The sequence below is a fragment of the Bicyclus anynana genome, chromosome 3 (assembly GCF_947172395.1).
Source record: "Bicyclus anynana chromosome 3, ilBicAnyn1.1, whole genome shotgun sequence".
NCBI lineage: Eukaryota > Metazoa > Arthropoda > Insecta > Lepidoptera > Nymphalidae > Bicyclus > Bicyclus anynana.
This window is the reverse complement of record NC_069085.1, coordinates 13673656-13691293: the sequence shown is the minus strand read 5'-3', so window position 1 is coordinate 13691293 and position 17638 is coordinate 13673656. Positions and strand designations below refer to the sequence as shown.

At 35.2% G+C, this 17638-nt stretch overlaps 1 protein-coding gene across 1 annotated transcript; it reads left to right on the top strand.

The window, feature by feature from the left end:
• The first annotated feature begins 1601 nt into the window (after positions 1-1601).
• On the top strand, positions 1602-17386 carry LOC112058281 (protein PALS2). Its single transcript, XM_052890183.1, has 13 exons — positions 1602-1720; positions 5826-5923; positions 6979-7128; positions 8423-8626; positions 9431-9661; positions 10027-10125; positions 10427-10585; positions 11253-11463; positions 11840-12010; positions 12384-12529; positions 13718-13792; positions 14257-14433; positions 14559-17386. Exons 1-12 carry the CDS (start codon positions 1639-1641, stop codon positions 14431-14433), a joined length of 1803 nt encoding a protein of 600 aa, XP_052746143.1. The 5' UTR covers positions 1602-1638; the 3' UTR covers positions 14559-17386.
• The last annotated feature ends 252 nt before the right edge of the window (positions 17387-17638 follow it).

Sequence of the window (17638 nt, the reverse complement as noted above, 5' to 3'; positions counted from 1 at the left end):
GTTTGGCAAACAGTTATCGAAAGTGGCGTGCACAATGCTTTAACTAGAGCATGCATTACACTCACAAATTTTACATAAATGGAAACTTCTCCAATGCAGGTTCGTAATGAGTCTGTCATCATTATCAGCCTTTTAATAGACCTACTGCAGGGTCAGGTCTCCCTCCACCACGCTGACTTAGGGTGACAATGTTACTTTTAACGATCACCTTCAGATGTTAAAGATAATGATGCGCCGGGTAATGATGAGGGTAACACCGCTAACTCTCCTAGTTACTACAGTTATATTCAAGTTATTCGGTATTAATTCGAATATCATGCAGTTGCACGAGTTAGTTAATATAATGTCGGTACCTACATGAGAAATATTAAATGGGAAAATCCACTTTATATTAATAAACGTCCGCTTACTAAACGCTTATTAGCTTTATCAATGTTCTGTGTTAATTATAACCCGCTTAAGTGAAGAGATTTCGGTCGATATTCTCTCTTCATTGAATAACATCGGGCAAGGAAGTAAAATGGCATAGTCATACGGTTGCGAAATCACACAACGGGGCCGTATGGACTGAGGCGGGCGGCTAGTGATTGCATCATCACTTGGGATTATTATATCGATATCGATAAATGATATAGAAAGTATCACACTAATATTATAAAGGCGAAAGTTTGTGGGTGTGTAAGTATGTTTGTTCCTCTTTTAAGCTGCGACTACTGAATCGATGTGGCTGAAATTTGGAATGGAAATAGATTTTACTTTCCCGGAAAAATCCATAATTCAAGCGGGATTAGTAAAAAACTGAATTCCACGCGGACGTTTGCTAGTAAGTCATAACCATCAGCCTATTTTAACGGCACACTACACGGCCAGGCATCCTTTTTCATAAGTGAGGGCATATAGAGCTTAGACCCTTCAAGCTGCTCCAATGCGGGGTGGGCTGGTAACTATCAGATGTTAATTATAATATCCATAACCAGTTTATTATGCTCTTCAGGGCACGGGGGTGTAACCACCAACTTCTCAACTCCGGGCTGAGAATTTACACTGAATTTTTCTTGAACGAAAGAAAAGCTAAATATTTCATAGTCCGACCCGGAATCGTAAACCGCTGCTACATAGGCTCACCAGTAACCACTGGTTACGCTGTTTGGAGACAATTTGGTAATCATCAGTGATACTTTTTTAATCGCCTATACATTTGTTATAAAAAATACACTATGATGATATTGTACTTAAATATTTTTTAAAAGCAACTGGTGAGCCTTCTTGCTGGTTTTTCTCAATCTGTTCAGAATTGCTTGTTAACTAAGTTGAGGTGATAACATCGAAGCTACTTAAAAAACCACAGTATGTATTTGTATGTAGGTGAAAGGTTACGAAAATCTTGTAAGTAACAATCGATATCGATATAAACACTGAAGAGCAACTCTATACACCGGCATGAAACAGCAGCGCGCAGGCGCGAGGGCGGGCGGCGCCGTGACGCGGCTCCCCAGCTGACGGCACGGCCGCCCGTAGCGTGGCGTGACGTTCACACGCGATCGCGAGCGCCGCGCACGTCTGCAGCGGCTGATGCCATCGCGATAACGTGATCCTAGAACTCATAGTCCCGTGCTAGTTCTATCATCTGCCATACAAATGATGGTGCGACGCAGTGGACGCTACACGGTCAACTGGCGCGGGTTTAGAGACTTCGTCGGCAATAAGCCCCCCGATGACGGTGAGTTTGTCGGCGTAAAACTAACCTCAAAGCCGTCACATTGTGTTAGTAAGAACATCATTAGTCGGTTTAATAGGCACTAACTAGAAATGCACTTACCACTGCCAAACTATTTATGATGATATTACTCAATCATTTCTTTCAATATGCGAGGAAACTGTCTATGTATTTAGAGCTTATCGAATTATGTGTAGTATCATCCCTTTATTGTAATTTTTTTAACTTTTAGAAGCAAAAAGTAGAAAGGATATTAAAATGAAAAAAAAACGTGCACAACATGAAAGATTAAGTAAATTAAATCGTCACTATCAATACGGAATATATTAAGAACCCCCGTTTTTTGTTGTCCAGCTATTTGTTTCTCAGAACTTCCCTTCAATCGTGATTGTTTCCTATTAAGATTCAATAAGAGAAATAATAATATTAGGTTTATCCGCAGTACACCACTTTGCGCAATACATGTGTTTACACGAGTGCAAATTGCTGCAAAGTTTTACAACAAAATAATACATTACGTTTGTTCATATATTTATGTATTTTATATATTTTTTTATTCACCTACGTGTCATTAATCCTTTAGCGAAATGCAAGAAACATTAGATGACCAAATAAAAGACGAGATAAACAAAAATTATGATATTGTGATTTAAAGAACGTTTGTAATCGAAATTAAGTTCAAAATACTATAATAAGGTGAAAACTTAGATCGAGCTATTTTCTTAGTACACCTACGCACCTAGTGGACAGCTTGATAAAGAAATTACGGTTTTTAGTTGAAAAAGTCGGAAATGTATATTATGCTGAAAACGTAGATCTTGTTTTGCTTCTTGCTGTTAGTTCTTCGAAAACAACATGTATATTGTAGGTACACAAAAAATAGCTACATAATCCACAACAATGTAGAGCTTATTTACGAGCTAGATGACGATCGCCGGTATTTGTACTCCTAAGTCATATCGATTCAGCCGTTTTTGTATGAAGGTTGAACGTTCGCTTTTTATTTCCCTCAAATATTTATTTACTAGCTGACGCCACGCGGTTTCACCTGCGTGGTTCCAGTTCCCGTAGGAATACGAGGATAATATATAGCCTATAGCCTTCCTCGATAAATGGGCTATCTAACACTGAAAGAAATTTTCAAATCGGACCAGTAGTTCCTGAGATCGCGTTCAATCAAACAAACAAAAAAACTCTTTAGCTTTATAATATTAGTATAGATTAGAATACTTATTAAACTTTTATTACTTGAAACAACTATTCAAAAATAATTACCAAGTATAAAATCAACGACAACATTCTATTTATCTCTACCATCATCATCATCATCTCCTTACCCTTATCCCACTTAAGTGGGATCGGAAAAATATGTCAATCTTTTTTTCCATTCGTCTCTATTACTCGTCAACTCATCATCCACTCCTTTTACACGAGTGGATGTTGAGTGTAACATGTCCTCTTTCACACAATCCAACCATCTCTTCTTTGGCCTTCCTCTTCTCTTATGTCCTTCCACTTGCACATTCAACATTTTTCTAGTAATATGACTTTCCTCCCTACGCATTACATGTCCATACCAAGCTAACCTTCTACTCCTCAATTTTTCTGTGACTGGAAACACCTTCAGACTTCCTCTTATATACTCATTCCTTATTTTATCTATTCTTGTCACACCACACATCCATCTCAACATACGCATTTCGTTCACATGCATTCATTTACTATCCGTCCCTTTCACCGCCCAACATTCTGATCCATACAGCACGACAGGTCTTACGACCGTTTTGTATATTTTACCCTTAAGTCTAAGTCTATTTATCTCTACCATAATTCATCGAAATCAGTTCGTCTGTTTAGACGTGAAAACTGAAAATATAACAGATATATAGTTACATTCGCATTTATATACCTACATAGAAAAGAGCACGTTAACTCGTCGGTTCGGATCGGATCATTATTATCTGACAGTGGTCGATAAAATAACAATTTAATATTATCAAATCATTTATCACATATTCATAAACGTAGTGGCTCCATAAGCTTTTCCCCTGTAAAGAAGGAGGTAGTTGGCGATAATAATGAAACAGACTACGTTCGTTATCAGTTAGATTACTTTAATCGACCGGAATAAGAATCATTTGACTATTACCTAACGTCTAACTGATACTAAATTACTTAGAGACTAGATTATATTATTTTCATGTACCTACCTCTACTAGGTAAAAACCAGCATGAATTTTTAGCAACCATTCATTTTAAATTGATGGAACAGATGGTCGTATCGTAAATTAAACAATTCAGATTGCATACTTAAATAGTTGTTCGTTGATGTTGTGATAAACCTTTCATGAATAAAAATAATCGTAAATACTTAAAATCTTTAATCCCACTGTGATTTAAACTGCAATTCACTTTCGCGAAACTATGAGTCATTTAATTTGTTTTGTGGCCTACATTTGTGCTTAAAAAAGCACCAAAGAACAAAGTCAGTGACATGAGACTGACATCTCTCCTCATTAGCTTAAATTCATTGAGGTAGGTATACTTAAAATGTTGTTTAAATAAATAGCGTCGTATCAATTTGCGAAACTTGGTTTATAAAATCTATAGGTACTTATATTGAATCTGTAGAGAGAGAGGTCAATTCTGTACATGAAATATATTTCCAAAATAACTATCAGGGAGTTATTAGTGATCGATACTGATGCCAAAAATGCAATTACTGATATAGGTATGGTAGGTATGGTAGATATGGTAGGGGTAGGGTAGGGGTTTAGTAGGAGTAGGTTAAGGGTTGGGCTGAGTCCCTACTCATCCCCTGTATGGTAGGGTAGCTGTAGAGTGGGAGTAGGGTAGGGTAAGTAGGTAGTAGGGTTTCACGCCACGGGCGTCCGCTAGTAAATAATATAAATGAATATATTGTTGTTCATACGTATCTGACAAAAGCTTCGATTATTTTAATAGATTTTTATGTACATGATTTAGGATATAGAAAAATTACCCGTCAAGTAGGTATTTTGCGATGGTTGGGTGGGATGGTGGATAGCCCAGAATGTGAATGGCATGATTAAACAAGGAGCCAGAGTCTCTTATACTTTTTAGCTACTGGTGAAGGGTGTTAAGGGCTTGGAAACTGATGAAATTATTTAAAGTCAGACTAGTAGGTTGTTATAGATGTTTAAAGTCATTTACATATTCCTAAATACATAAATAATATACAATAATACATAATAATACATACAAACATGTACATACAAACATACATGACAAGACGGCATCTAAGGGAAGACACAAAAGAAAAATAAATAATCAAACTAATCCAAAAATAATTAATAAATAAAACATACATATACGAGCGTAATTTGGAGTAACTTATTAAAAGGTCAAGGAGGAAAAAATTGCATGTTCACCAGCCGTTTGAAAGAGGTTAGAGATTGGGCACGCCGAGTGTCTAAGGGCAACGAGCAGCTTTAATAGAAAAGGATTTAGAATAGAAGGTAGTATTATGAGAAGGATTTTTGATTAGGTTGTCTTCGGAATGAAGGGAGCGACAGTGAGTATCACTTAGAAAGCTAGAATGCTCTTTTAAATATATCGGAGTCGCAGGATTAAACAGGACATTATACAAAAAAGACAGAATGTGAGTATTCCTGCGAAGGCGAATCAAGGGCCACCAAGGAGGAAATCCAAATATGAATACCTACAGCTCAAGTTTATCTAGCAATTCTTTCAATTCAAGTGTCCACTACTACGAACTACGCGTGTGAAACCGTGGGGCGTTGGCTAGTATAATACATTTATGTTAATTTTGCACGAAGTAGTAGCTCGTACATACATATACTAGTAATCAGGCATTATTTTTTGACCGACTTCAAAAAAAGGAGGAGGTTAGATATCAATTCGTCCGAATCTCTTTTTTTTATCGGACTTGTCCTCAATTTTTAGTAGGTAATACCCACATAATTTACTGTAAGTGTATACTAAGTATGTACCTATAGTTATCTATTTGTAAGGTTATACCTACCTAGATTGTAATTATAAAGAGAGACTCCGACTTAAATAATACCTAAGATTCAACAACTTTAATCGTTCGTATTTGTTCTAACAGAAAAACAAAATCAAGAACCTGAGGAGGATCTATCAAATCATGAAGTGATTTTTCTCAAAAGCATAGTAGAGAGTCCAGACTTCGGAAGAAAATGTGCGGTAAGAAACTAGTTTTGTTGCACCTACTGATCACAAGTTAAATAGTTTAATTTAGTATACATCTAACCTAAAAAAATCAGATATACTAATCTAATATTTTCTGCGATCGGTAAGTAGGTATACAACGACAGATATTTTATAACGACCGTATTAATAAGATTAAATTCAATGTAAGTACATCCTTGATTATACAATATTAGTAGCAATTGCATTTTTTCATCATTGTGGAATACAACTATCATTACTGACATTCCTGACATTCATCGTTTAGAATAATGTGTTTTAGCAATTTAGGTAGGTAGGTAGTAACGGTTTAATTAAGTTAGACACTCGTTTTAAGAATACTTTTTTTTAAACAGCCTGTCGTCAAAACTATATAACCAGCAATGAAGGGCTAATGAACGACGATGATGACGATTATAATAATGGTTTTAGCGACCGTTTAGCGAAAATAAATAAAAAAGTAAAAGATTAGTGAATCCTAGCATACAACAAACCAAAACCGTATCAAGTTAGCAACCGACCACAACGACCTCTAGTAAATCAACCGTCAAATATTTTAATTTGACAGTTCTTTGACATTTGACACTACAGACACAGGATTTTCAAAAATCGACACTCGTTTACTGTGTCTTGTAGTGTATAGTCATCAAGTATTTATTTAGAACCTTAAGCACGTTTTAGTAAAGCTCATTTTACAATAAAATATAACGATATCGATACATAGCTGGAAACCGAAAACAATCACTACAAGAATTTTGTTGGTGCTAGGTGGGTGTGAACTTGTTTGAAGGCGTTATTATTTTACCAAAAGCTTATTTATTTGGATAAGAGTCGTGATAAAAGTGTAATTTTGTTTTTAAATACAAATAATCAATTTTCTTATACGCGTTGCGGCAAACGTAGTAGTTTTCATTCACAAATTCATACTGTAAACAAGTGCCACGCCTAAGCCCTAAAGCTGGACGTCGTGTTTTTGTTTCATTCGAAATTCGAATAAGAATTTAGATAGAACTATTGCATTTTATAAATAAGTGTTGGTGTTGGTGTTTCAGTCCGTCGATTGTGAAGAGGATTTAATTGTGAAACCTGTCTCTTTGGATAATGTAAGCATAATAAGATTGCTAAGCGAGTACCGCGGCACCAACATACGGACTATCGAACAAGCGGAGCTCGCAATATTATTGTCCAGGGTACATTTTAAGGTAAATATTAATCACATTTTATTTGCCCATAGACTAAAAATTTTACTTAAGTTAATTTTATAGCATAACTTCATAATTTAAACAAAGGACATTCATTAAAACCTGTTCCACAAAATGATTCATGCAGCAAAAATCAATTTCATAATTTGTAATTATTTAAAGACTGAAGGTCACTCAGTACAGTTAAAAAGTGCCTGTATAATTTATACACCATTTGCAAATAGGACCTACCAAGGATCAGACTTGTGATTTGTTCATTCATATAATACATTTTTATAGACTGTCTCATTGGTCCTGGGGTTAGCTGGTTCAGATATGGACAATAAGGTCCAGGGTTCGAATCCTGGGTCAGGCCAACAAAAAGAAAAATAGGTTATTGGGATTTATTCTTAAAAGAGAAATCTTAATAGCAGCCTGGAGTTGGGAAGTTGGCGGTGTTAGTACACCCCTGTGTCTCGGGGAGCTTGTAAAGCCGTTGGCCACACACTTGCTCTCACCGGACATGTTGGTTTGCTGTCAACTCATATTTCAAGGAGATAGCACACAAGTGCTATCTCCTGCATACACTTGTGTGCTATCTCCTGCATACATGGTTAATCTCACCATAAGATTACCCTGACCCTGACCAAAAAGTCAGTCAGGAGCATATACATTCTTACAGTTATAAATAACATGATTTTTATTAGGAGACTAAGCAGATGGTCCACCAGCGTGGCTAACATGCAACCAACGAAATAATCTCGGGAAGAGAAAAACAGAAAATGTAACCAATGACGGTGCAATCTAATTCTCTTTCATTGTGTTGGTACAAAAGAGATAGGAGTGGGACGCAGCCACACTCCCCATTGGACAACATTGTGTCTATGCTAACATGCTTCCAATTGAAGAAAATCTCTTCAATTGGAAACATGTTAGTGTCATTGATGAAAACTGGAACATAAACAGAGCAACCTTTCACAGGGCATGCCAAGAACACTTCCTACATAGCAGCTACCCTGTGTCCTACAACTTGAGGCATACATGTTAAACCTCATGTGCCTCAAATTATGTTACATGATCAGTAGACACTTGTTCACTTAACTTTGTATTGTCATATGAAATTCAGATATTTGTATTCATGGATAGGTAGCATTATAAAAACATATCTGTTTGTTCTGTAGAAGAGTCTAATTAAGTTAGGAAAAAGGATAATGCAAGATGAATTATTATGAATAGCTAACCTGACATTATTAAGTGTCACCTGCTAATTTTATTGCCCATTGTAGTATAGTATCCAAGATGATTTTATTTTTAGGCTCTAATAGATGCACATGATAAAATTGGTAAGATTTGGCTAGAGCGAGGGTCGGGTATAGATGAAAAAACTGTGTTGGAAGAAGAACAGAAGGACACAGCAAAAGCTTCAGATCTCAGTCCAGACCAAAACGGAGACATGCCTGTGGAGACAGTCAAAGTTGTAGGACTTCGGAAAGTGCCTGGACAACCATTAGGATTAACTGTAAGTACTGTATTAGATTCATGAACATTTACTTTTTATTTAGCAACTATCCATTTATTTAGCAACTAAGTATGTTTATATATAAGTTCATTTAAAAATAATATTAAAACTGCCTACTTAAATTGACTACCTATTATATAAACTACATATTAGAATAATAAAAAATCAAAATATAACAAATTTCAATTATATCTAGACTTAGGCATCATAGAAATCGTCCAAATCAATGTTCATCGGTAAAGTGCCCAGAAGACTGGCAGTATTGCCACATTATACATTATTTACTTGTAACATATATATTTGTGTAATTACTAGCTTGCAAATGGAAATATTGGTCATATTTAAAAAAACATGGCAAATATAAAAAAATAAAAAACAACTTCAATTTTGTGCAATTTATAACACTAGTCTCTGTCTGGTTGTAGGGTCGGGTCTCAACAAATTTACACTAATCTATACTAATATAATAAAGCTGAAGAGTTTGTTTGTTTGTTTGTTTGTTTGATTGAACGCACTAATCTCAGGAACTACTGGTCCGATTTGAAAAAATATTTCTGTGTTAGGTAGCCCACTTATTGAGGAAGGCTATAGGCTATATATTATCCCCATATTCCTACGGGAACGAAAACCACGCGGGTAAAACCGCGCGGCGTCAGCTAGTGTGAATTATAATGCTAATGCGAATTATTTTTATACTCACATGTATCTAAATTTCTTATTATTTTCATGTGAAAATTAATCAGCAGTTCTAATACCAATATCTCTGTCTGCAATTACATCTGTAATATATTTATTTTATTTTAGGTAACAACAGATGAACATGGTCAATTAATTGTAGCAAGGATCCTCGCTGGCAGTGCGGCTGCCAAGCAGGCCTTACTTAGTGTAGGAGATGTGCTGCTAGAAGTGGACGGCATACAGATCGACACTGAGGAACAGCTAAAAGAGGCAGTTTCTAAGCCCAATGATAGGGTCACACTCAAAGTAGGACCTAATCTTAAAGACAAAAATGCTCAACTAACTAATAAACTTAGCGTAAGTTACAAACATATGTTTAGCATGTTTTCTGAGAAATTCATTCATAAATTACACCTTTTGTTTTATCACATGAAGCTCATGATTTTGTGAACAAATAATTTAATTTTGCAAACTTATATCTTGTAGTTTTAAATAAAATTCCTATAGCTGTAACTAAATTTAAAATAACAGCTAAAGGGATATTGTAAATAAGACAAATAAAAAATGTCTAAAATATGGAAATCATCTTACATACAAGTATAACAATAAGAAAAGGATTATGCAAATTTTCAAGAACATATTATGTTCAAAACACATTTGCACATTTTAACCTTCATAGCTATTATCCAATGTCATAAATATGTAAAATTCATTTATTTCAGTGTTATATGAGAGCCCTGTTCGACTATAATCCTGCAGAAGATACATTGATTCCATGTAAAGAAATAGGTCTAGAATTTAAGAAGGGTGATATTTTACAAGTAAGTATCATGCAATAATTACTTTGTTCATGTTCTTGGAATTTAATATTGTACAAGCAATCATTACTTACAAAAATTTACGAACAATGGAAAACGGAACATTTGAATCTTCTCTTTGAATTTAAATAACACAATAATAAATCAATACTGAACAACAAGAGTAATCAAATTTCGACTGTATTTTAACGCCAACAATGCATTCAATGTTTATTTTAAGTTTTTGACTTTATTATGACAAAATTTGATGTAGAATTTTTATAAATAAATTTTTTTTATGGAGTTTATTAATTATTATTTCTAGGTATCAGACAGAAAAGATCCCAACTGGTGGCAAGCTAGTCATGTGGAGAAACCTGATGTGGTAGGACTGATCCCGTCCCCTGAGCTAGAGGAGAGACGTAAAGCATATGTGCCGCCTGAAGCTGACTTTGTGCACAAGATTAGCATATGTGGTGCAAGGGTAAGGAAATATATATACTACTACTAAATTATGCAGATTGTATTAGTAGCCAATGGTTCAGATGTTTTAATCTATTATAGTATATGTCTCAGTTGAATTGTAAAATATGTTACTTTATATTCTCACTCGAGATATTGTAGTCTGTCTGTATATTGTGAACTAAACATACTGATTACAATTTAACGTGTTATTATTCGGTAGATTGTAATCTCCCGAATATCATCTCTATCTATAATATCTACACCCATCAGGAAAGCGTCGTCGTTATCAACCCATATTCGGCTCACTGCTGAGCTCGAGTCTCCTCTCAGAGTGAGAGGGGTTAGGCCAATAGTCCACCACGCTAGCCCAATGCGGATTGGCAGACTTCACACACGCACAGAATTAAGAAAATTCTCTGGTATGCAGTTTCCTCACGATGTTTACCTTCACCATTTGAGAAACGTGATATTTAATTTCTTAAAATGCACACAACTGAAAAGTTGGAGGTGCATGCCCTGGACCAGATTTGAACCCGCACCGTCCGGAATCGGAGGCAGAGGTCACTGGGCTATCACGGCTCTCAGGAAAGCGTGAATGAAGGAAAATTGGAAGGAAGAGGTATATTATGCATATTTTGAAAAATACGGCCAGTTTAATTTAAGTTTTGAAACATAATACATTACAGATATCGAGAAAGAAAAAGAAATTCGTGTACGAGTCTCGATCGAGCGTACAGCTGGAAGGCGCTGAGTTGGCTCTGTACGAGGAGGTGGCGCGCACGCCGCCCTTCCTGCGCCGCGTGCTCGCGCTCGTGGGCACGCGCGGGGTCGGCCGCCGCACGCTCAAGAACCGCATGATCCAGGACCATCCCGACCGGTTCGGTGCTGTCGTACCACGTGAGCATGTTTAGCTGTTTTCGCGTTTTGACACAAAATGAGGGGTGTTATAAGTTTGACGTGTCTGTCAGTCTGTCTGTGGCGCCATAGCTCCCGAACGGATGAAGCGATTTCAATTTAATTTTTTTGTATTAAAGTTGACGTACGGGCGAGTGTTCTTACATGTTTGATAAAAATCGGTTGAGCCGTTTAAAAGTTGTGGGGGGTGGAAGTGGGGAAGAACAACCAAATGTCTGCAAATATATTTGAGTGGGGTCTCAAATGAAAGCGCTCTGAAAGGGAGTATTGATAACTTGATCAAGAGTGTAATTAATAATAAAATGACATTCGAGGGTTTATCAAAATTTTCAATTTTAAGTTATTTCCTGTGTTTTAGACACGTCACGCCCCCCGCGGCCGTTAGAGGAGAACGGCTCGTCGTACTGGTTCGTGTCGCGCGAGGAGATGGACCGCGACGCGCACGCGGGCCGCTTCCTCGAGTACGGCGAACACAACGGACACTTGTACGGGACGCATCTGGACTCCATACGAGCTGTCATCAAAGAAGGTATGTATGAATAGACGTTGAACCATGCCCACCACCACAATGGACTTTCGGAACGCATCTGTGACGCTAATCTGCGACCAAGTGAAGAGAAAATAGACAAAATGTGCAGTCATCTCTTTCGTCCCGTTTGTTGATTTCCACTGCCATTGGTTGATTTTTTATATTTCCCTATGTATAAGATCCACCGGACTCCATATTGTATCTACTTTCTACTTGCATATTCATACAGGGTCTGCTTCCTTAATTAATCGGCGCCAAAATGCTGATATTGATTATTTCGAGCCCTATTGAACCGTCGTCAGTCAAGTAGAACAGATCTACCCAGTTTAGTGGTACCTTGACGGTTTTATATGTGAAGTTAAATTGTTTCCAGGTAAAATGTGCATCCTGGACTGCGCGCCGCAGTCGCTGAAGCTCTTGCACAACAGCAGCGAGTTCCTGCCCTACGTGGTGATGGTGGCGGCGCCCGGCATCGAGCAGCTGCGCAATCTCACCTACGCCTCCAACCGGAACTTGACGGTGAGGAACATCCCTTTTGCCGATAGCTGACTTAGTACTGAGATCTCCCTTGCCTAGAATGCACGTGTGTGTCACATTACGAACCGAGATAGTACGAAGTGTTCCGTGAGTTAGGTGGGGAGTAGTGTTGGCGATATAAGCGACCGCTATGGCCAGAAGCGTCTCTATATCACGTAACGCCCGGGTGCAATCATCAACCTAACGCCCTCTAGTACCTATTACATCAGAATTAGAGTTCAAAAAAAGTAGGATTTTTTTGTAATATTTTATTTGTGTAATATATGTGTAGTATATATATGTTAGTAACGCCCAGCGTAATTACACGGGTAAAATGAATTTTATGGATAGAAGAGTATACGGACGCCCCTGGGATCGCGGCGCCCGTGTGCAACGCACCCCCTGCACCATAGGTAGAGACGCCTCTGGCTATGGCGCTCTAGCTCATTCTTGTCGAGACGTTCGGTACGTCCACGCCTTTTGTTGGATAATCCTTAATGGATTATTTTGGCGGGGCGAATGACTTAAATGGAGAAGAAGAGTTTTAAAAAACGTCTTTAACCCTACATACAACGGTCACAAGTCCGGGACTTCACTCAAGGTTTTTCTCTGCCACTGGAAAGTTAATTGGTAATATTCTTATTGGGAATTGTTAGACCCATTCAATAATCTATTTTTTTAATTTTAATTATTCTTTTTTAAATTTCAATCTGTTTTATATTAAGATTAGAAATATTAGGACAAGCAATATCTTTGGCAGAAAGTATTCTGCCAAACCACAACATCAGTGGGTTCTAGTATTAGGAGATTCTGTTTTGGATGACATTTCTATTATGTTACCCATATTTATAATAGTAAATAATATCGATTATTTAAATTTTACTATTGTTTATTTTTTGGCAATTAATAGATTTGATATTTATTATTATGATGCATGATAGTTTTTTTTTCTCATATAATTCAAAAATGTACTGACTGACCAGCTTTGTTATGAATAGTAAATAAATTAATGAACAAAAGTACTTTTTAATTTTAATTGACCTTTGGGTTTTGTTGAATAGAATGAAATATTTGTAGTGTTTAAAAGAACATAGAATTACTATTATATTAGTATAATTTGTTATAAATAGTTTGTTTATCTTTTATTGTTATTTTAGCATGATTTTTGTTTTGTTTGTCCCGCATGCGTAGTTCGACCGGCAGAGTTCCATACGTTACAGTTCGAGACGCGCGCGCACTCTGGAGTCGCTCGCTTCGCTCTACGAGGTAAACAAACATTTTGATCGCTACTTAGTAATTACTCTTAGCAATTTTTGCCAGCATGAAATTATTAATATTACGAAAATTATTTATACCGGTACATACCACGATATAACGACGAGATTTTTAATGTCTTGTTTCGACCCACTTGCATGGATCGTATATCGAGTTCCTCAATGATAAAGATGCTTGGAGGCCGTTGGATCAGCTTTCACCTTCACACAGGAAGTAAAACTATAAGAAATTGTAATGTTGTCATCAATTGTAAATTATAATATTGTATGATTTTTTTAAAAGAGCAACTGTTGTGTTTCTTGCCGGTTTCTTCTCAGCACGACCAGCCTTCCGAACCGGTGGTAGAATATTTACAAATAGTCAACTGACGTGTCAAAAGTGCTTGTAAACTGAGCCTACTTGAAATAAATGAATTTTGATCTTCGTGACGTGATTCACACTAATGTATTTCACAGGAAGAAGACATAAAGCAAACTCTAGAAGAGAGCGCGCGAGTGGAGCGCCAGTACGAGAAGTACATCGACCTGGTGCTGACGAACAACAACTCGGACACGACGTACGCGCGGCTCATGGACGCGCTGCACTCGCTGTCCACCGACCACCAGTGGGTACCCGTCACATGGATCTATTAATGTTACTGACTCCCAACATTTTGGGTTGACCATAGACATATTACTCGTAGAAACACAAAAACCTTGATCATTTGAGTGTGTTCCCATCGGTTATGGGTACCAGTCACCTGGATCTATTAATGTTACTGACTCCAACATTTTGGGTTGATCATAGAAATATTACTTGTAACCTTGATCTTTTAAGTGTGTTGCCATCGGTTATGGGTATTCGTCATCTGGATCTGATAATCTTACAGAATCCAAAAATATCACATTTTGTGTTTACCATAGAATTATTACTCATAGAAACACAAAACCTTTGATCTTTTATGTGTGTTCCCATCGGTTATGGGTACCTGGATCTAGTAATCTTAACGACTCCAACAACATTTTAAGTTGACCATAGAATTATTACTTGTAGAAACACAAAAACTTTGATCTTTTATGTGTGTTCTCATTGGTTATGGGTACCTGGATCTATTAATCTTACTGACTCCAACAACATTTTGAGTTGACCATAGAATTATTAGTTGTAGAAACACAAAAACTTTGATCTTTTAAGTGAGATCCCATTGGTTATGGGTATTCATCACCTGGATATCTATTAATCTATCTCAATCCAAAAATATTACATTTTGTGTTTATCATAGAATTATTACTTGTAGAAACACAAAAACCTTGATCTTTTAAGTGTATTCCCATCGGTTATGGGTACCAATCTATTAATCTTTCTGAATCTAGAATTATCACATTTTCTGTATAACATAGAATTATTAATCAATAGTGCCATCTTTTAAGTGTGTATCCATTGATTATTATGGGTACCCGTCATCTGGATCTCACTACTGAATCTAAAAATATCACATTTTCCATAAAATTGTTACTCATAGAAACGTAGACAACGTCTACTTGATCTTTTAAGTAGGTAACAAAATATTAATAGAAAAATCATCACATTTTTTGTCCATAGAATTATTACTCAACAAACGCTGCTTATTCTACTTTAAGTCACTACTTGACCTAATTAATTACTATTATCTTCGCGCACAATTACGTTTCTATGCGTAATATTTCTATTTAAAAGTTATTTACTGTGTAATTTTTACATATTATTCATCTCGGTAGGCATGATCTGACATATAGGCTCTCCAAGCAAATCTAAGTGTATATCTATCACAACATATATCTCATATACTCGTAATCAATAATTTTATTTTATTTCGCACAAAAATACAATTAATCACAATACTTTTAATTGAGATCTATTTTTCTCTAAACATCTATATTTTTCTAGATTTTTAAATAAGCTATAATATTTCTTAACTTTATTATTTTTTATGCTATACAATTATTATGTAAGATTATTAATATATAACATTGCTGTTATATTATTAACAAGGACATTTTATTACGATTTAAAAAAATAAATATAGAATAAGTTTTTTTGATTTGTTTAATGTGATAAAAATGCGAATTAGTTCGAATTTTTTAATTATAAATTGCATTTCAATTAAGGCCAAATTTGTCATCACATAGTTGTATTAAATTAATATTAAAATGTCTCTTAATTATTATTATTAAAAGTAATCTCACTATATTAAGTTAAATAAGTATCAAATAATTTAAAAATTGTCTACCTACTTAACTATGACTTTGAGTATAATGTGAAATGACCATTGATAAATAACTATATAGCCAACCGAGTCGCCGTCTCAAGCAGATTCTTATTATAGTTTTAAAAATCCAAAAGCCTGTCTTGCTTTTATTTAAATATAAATTAAATTAATTCAAAATGGTGAAATTAAATAGGGTTTATCCCTAATTATACTGAAGCGTAAGAAAAAAAGACTGCTAGTGAAATCTTTTGGTCATTATCGTGACCACATACACAGACGTCCAAGACAGAACTTTTTTTAGGAATTTTTTATTTAATAACAAAAATGACATTAAAAATATGAGTGTTACCACCTCAACGTTTAAAAAACTGCTTAACAGTCTATGAATAATTTTTAAGACTGCTAAATATAATAACAACTAATTTATTATTATCCTACATTCTTGTAGTTTCACATTTTCTGAAACCGAAGGTTGCCTGGAAGAAATCGCTATGTAGCGATAAGGCTGCCTTTTGTATACTGCTTCTTCTTTTTGTTCTACTGTTTGTTCTTTTTTATGTTGTGGTGTACAAATAAAGAATATAAATAAATAAACGACGTTGAACTATTGTTCAAGGTCGTCGTAAATGTTATTTATCAATGGACGGGAATCAGAAATAAAACCAGCTGACATTCCATTGTTTCAGTGAAACTTTTTTTTATATTTAATTACAGTGTTACCAACACAGCATAGTTACATCGAAATAAGTCTATTATTAAAATTATAGATATACATTACAATTTTTAATTTGTCATAAAAGTAATCAATCTATCACAATAGTTTATTGTATTTTTTCAACTTGTGTTCAAAATTTTTGTATCCCACCAAAAACTGCTTACAATAAAATTTATTAAAACATTTGTATATTATAGATACATGAATAAAGAATAATGTATTTTTAGATAATAATCGTGTGCATTTTAGTATAAAATATTACACATAACTTTTTCTAATGTAAAAGGCCTCAAATATATTAGCTATTGTAATTTATATGTGCCGATTCTTAAACGATTTTAGCTTAAAAATGTTGCCACTTAGAAATAAGATTTTGCATTACAAAGACACATCACTGAATAGTATTTTATTATATTTTAATTTTAGCAAAAACAACTTGATTTATTTTATAAACAGTAACATAATCGTCGGTAGCTATTAAGTAGTATTAAGTAATTTTTACCAGAACTTTTCATATAGATCACAGCTTACTTAACGTTAGCTTGAATTTCACTAAGAAATTTACATTCCGTCCATTTTGTTTTGTTATTTAGCTGTAAATTTTATTGTATCAATAATATTCAATATACATTATGTAACTTCATGCTTTATTTTATTTTTGCGCGCAATCCAATCCTTTCATTTAATTTGCAAGAAACATTAAAAGCTAATTATAATTTAAAATGAAAAAAAAAATTATTGATGACTGCAAACCATCTTTTTAGTTTTCTTTAAACTCGTATTATATTAAAATTTAAACAGATTCATGATAGACTAAAAGCCCGTCAACCCCAGACCTTCGTCATTTAATAAAAGCTGAAAGTTTGTCAGCTCATGCTAATAAGCATAGCTGGGC